This window comes from Ctenopharyngodon idella, chromosome 7, assembly GCF_019924925.1.
Source record: "Ctenopharyngodon idella isolate HZGC_01 chromosome 7, HZGC01, whole genome shotgun sequence".
Lineage (NCBI taxonomy): Eukaryota > Metazoa > Chordata > Actinopteri > Cypriniformes > Xenocyprididae > Ctenopharyngodon > Ctenopharyngodon idella.
This window is the reverse complement of record NC_067226.1, coordinates 44647778-44654437: the sequence shown is the minus strand read 5'-3', so window position 1 is coordinate 44654437 and position 6660 is coordinate 44647778. Positions and strand designations below refer to the sequence as shown.

General features: G+C 35.3%; 1 protein-coding gene across 1 annotated transcript; it reads right to left on the bottom strand.

Moving 5' to 3' along the window:
* Positions 1 to 1031: 1031 nt before the first annotated feature.
* Positions 1032 to 4735, bottom strand: fgf19 (fibroblast growth factor 19). Its single transcript, XM_051901304.1, has 3 exons — positions 4435 to 4735; positions 3564 to 3667; positions 1032 to 2276 (listed from the first exon to the last, which is right to left on the bottom strand). The coding sequence occupies exons 1-3, from the start codon at positions 4634 to 4636 to the stop codon at positions 1974 to 1976; spliced, it is 609 nt and encodes a 202-aa protein (XP_051757264.1). The 5' UTR covers positions 4637 to 4735; the 3' UTR covers positions 1032 to 1973.
* Between the last annotated feature and the right edge of the window lie 1925 nt (positions 4736 to 6660).

Sequence of the window (6660 nt, the reverse complement as noted above, 5' to 3'; positions counted from 1 at the left end):
CTGGGTGCGTGCTTCGGATGTTTTCAGCGCGTGAGTAATGAATTGAGTTCCCTTTCGTGTCTTCTTACGCTTGAATATTTATCGGCAAGGTTTAAACTTTCGTGATGATGCAGCATTCACATTTGTTCAGGTTCATGTTCTTACAACATTGCATTGTTAGCATTCATAAAAATGTTACTGAGCAACTAGCAATTGACACCGTTTCATATACTCGCCAACACATTTTTACTCACATTTGGCACTTGGCGAGTGTTAATTTTAGGCGCTGTGCATATGGATACATTCAAAATATTTGAAAACAATCCAGAGTATAAAATGTGTCAGCAAATTTCACTTAAATATAGGCCTAATATCTATTTTAGCATGTTCAAATGAGTGTTTTAAACTGTACCCGGCATGGAGCTTCAAACATTGCTCCTTGTCTTCAACAATGAATTGTGGAAAATGTGAATTATTTATGTATATTTTCATTTATTTTGTTTGCATTAGCCTACATGACAAAAAAAATCCCATGTTCTGGTATTTTATCAGTACAGCAAAAGTGAAAACTTTACCCTATATATATATATATATATAAGCACTTCTAAAACAATTCAAGTCATTAATACATGTACTTTGCGTGCTTGCACCACATTATATATAGGGATCAGCAATGGGCTCAATGCTGACATGACAGTATACAGAGAGAAACAATAAGGAGACATTTAGCTATTTTACATTGAGATCACTGTTGCAAATATTATCAGGGTATCTCTTCTGTGGCAAGTATTTCTCTAGGCTGTCTCTCATGTAGTCTCTTCTCTATATACATACATGGGCTCTATGTATGATCTTCAGATTGAGTAGTTGAATAAGGCACACAGTTAAAGGGATAGTTTAACCAAAAATGAAAATTCTGTCATCATTTACTCACCCTCATATTGTTCCAAACCTGTACAAGTTTCTTTCTTGTGTGGAACATAAAAGAAGATATTTTAAAGAATGTTGGTAACCAAACATTTGCTGGTCCCCATTGACTTTCATAGTATTGAAAAAAAAAAAAAAAAAAAAAAATACTATGCAAGTTAATGGTTACTTCAGAATATCTTCCTTTTGTGTTCATCAGAATAAAGAAACACATACAGGTTTGCAATCAACGTGAGGGTGAGTAAATGATGACAAAACGTTCATTTTTGGGTGAACTAACCCTTCAACACCATTATCTCAAAATGCAATTCACTTCTTTGCCAGAAGAGGGAGCCACAACGTTACAAAAACTGTCTGCAAACTGTTATTCAAGGGCATCCTGCAAGGACATGTGAGACTATATTCTGCTGTTTCTCAGGCCAACAAATCTTTACAATATTCATCAGTATTTTGTGGAAGTAATATGCTAAACTATGCAGTCAACAGAAAAAAATGCCTCAATTTTAAGTCTTGGTAACAAAAGAGTTAGAGATGATGCTTATATTTAAGAAGTCTTATTAGTTGTGGCCACAGGCATTTCAGAAGACCATTTACCACATTTAGCATATAAATAATTAGATTTCAATGTAATTTAGAATTTATCCTTGCTTAAAACCATTGTAGAATGTCTTCGTTCAGAAAGAACAAATAACTGTATAACAAAGAATACAAAAAAGATATAAAATATTTTTTACAGTGCATGAAAACTGTATTAACTATAAAAATTTAAACCATAATTAGAGAGCAAGCTCATCACAAACAAAAGTAAATAAATAAATTCATGCTGCAGGTGATGCACCATTATCTCACAACAGCCTTCAACATGTGGAGTGGTTTTCTTTTTGTTTGTTTGCTGTCTATAACACTACATTTGTCCTGTGACTGTGTCCAGTGTGCAATTTGACTTTCTAGCACTTTCTGAAAGTCTGGCCCTGTGCTCTGGTTCATGGCCGGACTGATTTTACACGGTCTTCTGTTTCTCGACCACGGGAGTCGTTTCCTTACATCCACAAGTGATTGTTCACTCCTCATCTTTTGTTGAAACTGGGACTTTGGATCACAATTTGAGAGATCTTTCCAAAAGGGTCCATACTGTCTATTTGAAGGCCTAACTGATGGTCCTGTTGAGTGTCAACGAGAGAGCGCTGTTCCCCTGAGTGGCGGTCAGTGGGTTCCTGAGAAAGTGTGTTCACCATGGGCAGGAACTGGGACGCTACAGTCCCGTCTTTACCCAAATTCACAAGGACTCCATATTTTCTGGAGACGTAGATGTTGTAGCCATCTGGCAGGATGCGTTCCAAAAAAGAGCAGTCCTCCTTAGAGTATGTGTACTGCCAAACAAAAGAAACGGCAAAAACATTAAAAACAAAGCAAATTTTTTGCATATAGAATCACAATATGGATGTGTCAGCGACCTGCCCTGCGTGTGTTTTAAGTTTTTTTTTTGATAGCTGTTTTTGCACACCACATGGAGAGGCCAAGGTTGTTATTGCTGTTTCTTTTCAATGAGGTTTTAGCTATGCAAACATACCCTGACATGGGCAAAGGTTGCTGCTATGACACCACTCAAACCAGCGTATTTGGACAATTTTGAAGGGAATCATTTTTTTTGTGTGTTCTGGTCAGTTGCGCAGTCAAGCACTCGAACCATACTTTGCATTATTCATAATTTGTGATCATTTGTTGTGCACATATTACACATTTCAGTTCATTATCTAAAAGAGATAACCAGAATATTTCCTCAAACTCATATTCATTTTGGAGTTATAGGCTATGCATGATGACTATGTTCACCATTTTTGGCCCTGCCCTAAAACAATGTTCTTGGTTTTTAACGTCAGATGGGAGGAATGAACCCATGACCAGAACATAATGTCAATAAAGCGAGATGTCTGTGGCGAAATCGGCTTGTCTACACTTCCTCAGTCATAGAGGACATCGCGAGGTGACCTTAGCACAACAAGGTTATCTCTGACGAATGTGTATAGTTTTATTATGATTGGTGGCAAAGTGTCAAAGGTGCACTCTCTAAGAATATATTTATTGTAATATGTATGTCACTGTTCTAAAATGAGTTTTAGAAAATCTTAAAACTTGTAGACTGAGTTGACTTCTGTGCAGCCAGTACCTGAACTCTACTGTTTTTGAAATAGTTGATATTATGGTCAGGAATCTAAATCGTGCACTCTGAACACTGTAAAAAATTATTTTCATGGTTTATCATTTTTTTCTTTTGTCAAATCAACTTAAATAATTAATGTGGTTCAGATAACATAATATTTTGAGTTTCTGTTGATTAAACCAATCGCCTTCATTGTATTAACTCAATTTTTTTAATTTCAATGAACTCAAAATTTTAAGGCAACCAGGTAACTTAGCTACTTTTTTAAGTTAAACCAACAATTCTTTTTTACAGTGAAGTAGTTCGCTTGTAAAATTATCCGATTTTGTATATGCCTAATATTAGTATTAGGTTCCAAGAACGCAATTCTGTAAGTGCACGCGCGTGTAAAAAAAAAAAAAACTTAAACCGCCAATCAATGTTCAAATAGTGTTCTTTAGAACGATATGCTTCTAAATAGAATGTGCAATTTATTACATCTGATTGTCAAACCTACCGATCCATACAGTTTTCCCCTCCTATCCATGCAGAGAAATCGGGAGCTTGCAACTCCTCTAATGACAACACTGCCTGTATCCACCGGCCGAATCTCAACCAAACCTAGGAAACAAAATACGATTTTTATAGAATGCAATAAAAGTGGAGATTGTTGTTGTTGTTTTAGCTAAAAATCTTATTGTTCGGCTCACAAATATATTTGCATCAAATACAGAGGATCCAAAATAGATTAATATAATATAAAACAATATAATGCATGACACCCGACAGTTATGTATTGAGTCAATGACACGACGTGAGTTTTTGTCTGGCTCTATTACTAAAAATACTTTTTTTTTTTTCTTTAAAATAATAATTTAATAATAATAAATGCAAGAAATAAATGACTTAAGTACACCTTTTCTGACTAAAACTTCAGAAATAGAAGTCATTTTGATGTTTTTGTTAGGTTTAAAGTCAAACATGTCTAGGTGGTGTATATGTGTCAAATGGAGTAACCCTAGAAAACGTCTTGACATTAATGGCACAAAAATGTATAATTAATATATAAATATATAACTTGTAAAATAAGCTATTGTAGGCTATATGTAGCTTATGAAAAGGTTTGAAAACATTGATTCAGTTGTGCACAACCACGTGTTTTTTATTTGATGGTTACACCACTTGACATTTTTCATGGCTTCTAAAAAAAAAAAATTAAAATCAACCATAAATAATAATAAAAAATCGACGCACGTGTTTTAAATTGTGATTTTAAAAGATTTCTCCTCTTTGTCATCTCGGACGTCCTTATTTGTCATTGACCCACATACAAGTGAAGCGCTGAGATAAGCGTATTCCTGACAGTGATCTGAGCTGCTGTCACTTACTGTCCGAGCTTTGCATGTGCGATCCACTGATTTCCCCCTCTGTGTTTATTTGCAGATGTAAACCGCGTCTGGCTGCGTACAGATGTCGGAGCCGAACGGCTTCTCCCCAGTCATTTGCCAAATGTGGACCAGAGTCGGGCAACGGGAGGCTCTCCACGCCGATGCTACTTCCACAAACAGTGACAAAGAGTAAGAGGAGCATTATTAAGTATTATCTGTAATATGTGTTGTTCTGCAAATGAAGCCTGCACACTCTATCTTCTTTGTATTGCTCTGTTTTGGCGCAAAGCTCTGCGACTGGCCTTTAAATTGTCCTCTTATCAGATCAATCGATAAGCATTTCCCCCCTTTGGCAGTTCTGAGAACAAGGTAACACACCCCGCTGGACATCCAACAGACGATGAAGACTGAATAAATGATCATAATGTATCCTGTTATTGTTTTATTATGACGCATATTTCATGCATCTACCCGAATAACTAATATTCACCATTTTATTTTAAAATAATCTTGCTTAGCCTATATTTCAGAGAGACATTTCAAGGAGTGAGTGTGCAGAACTGCGTTTGATGAAAAAATTATACTTTTACAAAAAAAAGTTTAACAATATAGGCCTATTTTATCGTTGCATTTTTCCGCATTAATAATGTAAGAAAGATAACAACATTGGTTAGGACTGTTTTTGAATCTTATGGGCTATAGGTCTGTATGCATGGATCAATGGCAAATCGACATTCTAGCATTTCTACAAACATGGTATAATGACTAAAACTGTATCGGTGTAATTGCCAAATAGAAATTAAATAATTTAGAACTGTTTCGGTGGATGAACCGGATCAAATATTAATAATATTTTGAAACAAAATCGCTTCACTGGTATTTAATGAATTTAGGCTAAATGTAATGAATTTAATGAACTTTTACAGTCACCATAGTTACAACAACTCCTGTATTTGACTAGCCCCACAAAAATACCAAAAGTAGCCTATTTTAATACATTTTGTATGATTTGTGTTTTCAACATATTCAATAATCCGACTAAGGGGGAAATGAACACCAGTTGCCCATGTTTAAATCCGAAAAAACGCGTGAAACTCTTTACTTGCGATAATTTAATGCGTTATATTACTTATTGTGTATATTTTGTGAATTGCAGAGAAGATATCGAGATAGTCCCATTCTAGAAAATGCTGTCTTAAAAACGTCTTGTAGACATGATGTTAATCTTGCATAAAATAGCCTAAATGAGAATAGCCTAAATTTTCCCTCTTACTCATCGGTCTTACTCTATAAGTCTTTATGTGACAATATCTTTTTGCAGGTTGTTCTAAAATTCACTACTTTGCAGTTTGCAATTCAAATTCGTTGTAGTGATCGCTAGATGGCGCTGTGTGATCGCTGCACTTTGGCAATTTTGTTGCTGAAAGGATTTTTGGATTTGAAGGACGGTGGTCAAAGTGTGGTCATGTGGTCAAAGAAGAATAAAATATGACATTCACTGAATGAAAAGACATTCTTAATGATAAAAAAAACTTTTAGTTCGAACTTTTCATTCTTTGTCAGTTAAGAAGTTGCAACAAAGCTTGTGTTCAGCAGACATAAAAAAGTGTTTAGTCAGTGAAATGATGCAAAAGATGAGTTGATATCATACAAAACATTAAGTAATGAATGAATGAATGCTGCTTTTGTTCTGCTGAGTCACAGTTACCCTTAAGATTTTCATCATTATCTCATAATTTGTGTGACATTTGTATGATATTATTATACATATTCAGTGATGTCACATCACTTTGAAAGCTTGGCTTTGTGCTGTTTGTCAAAAATCTGCAGAGGAAGTGATGTAAGCCTGAATGCTGACCTATGCTGTCATTCAACAGTTTCTGGTGTACAGAGGAACACTGTAATTCACACACCAGTCCCAGGTCATTCATTGGTCAGTCTCTATGATCTAACGATCACACTTTTATTCATGAAAGATGCCAGTTCGAATCACTGGGCTGTGCAGAAAAAATGTTGAATATTTGATTATGTAATACAAAGCCAATAGATCAAAGGTCCTTATCTGGATGTATTTTGTAATGCTTCCACACTGACTCTATTTTGAAAAAGCAAACAGGGATGTGAAATCGTGACAAAAGTATTGTATGGAATATGATAACCCTTTAAGAGGAGCCGTGAACATGTTATTCCTGTGTCACTTCATCACATATGTGTAGCGTTGTGCAT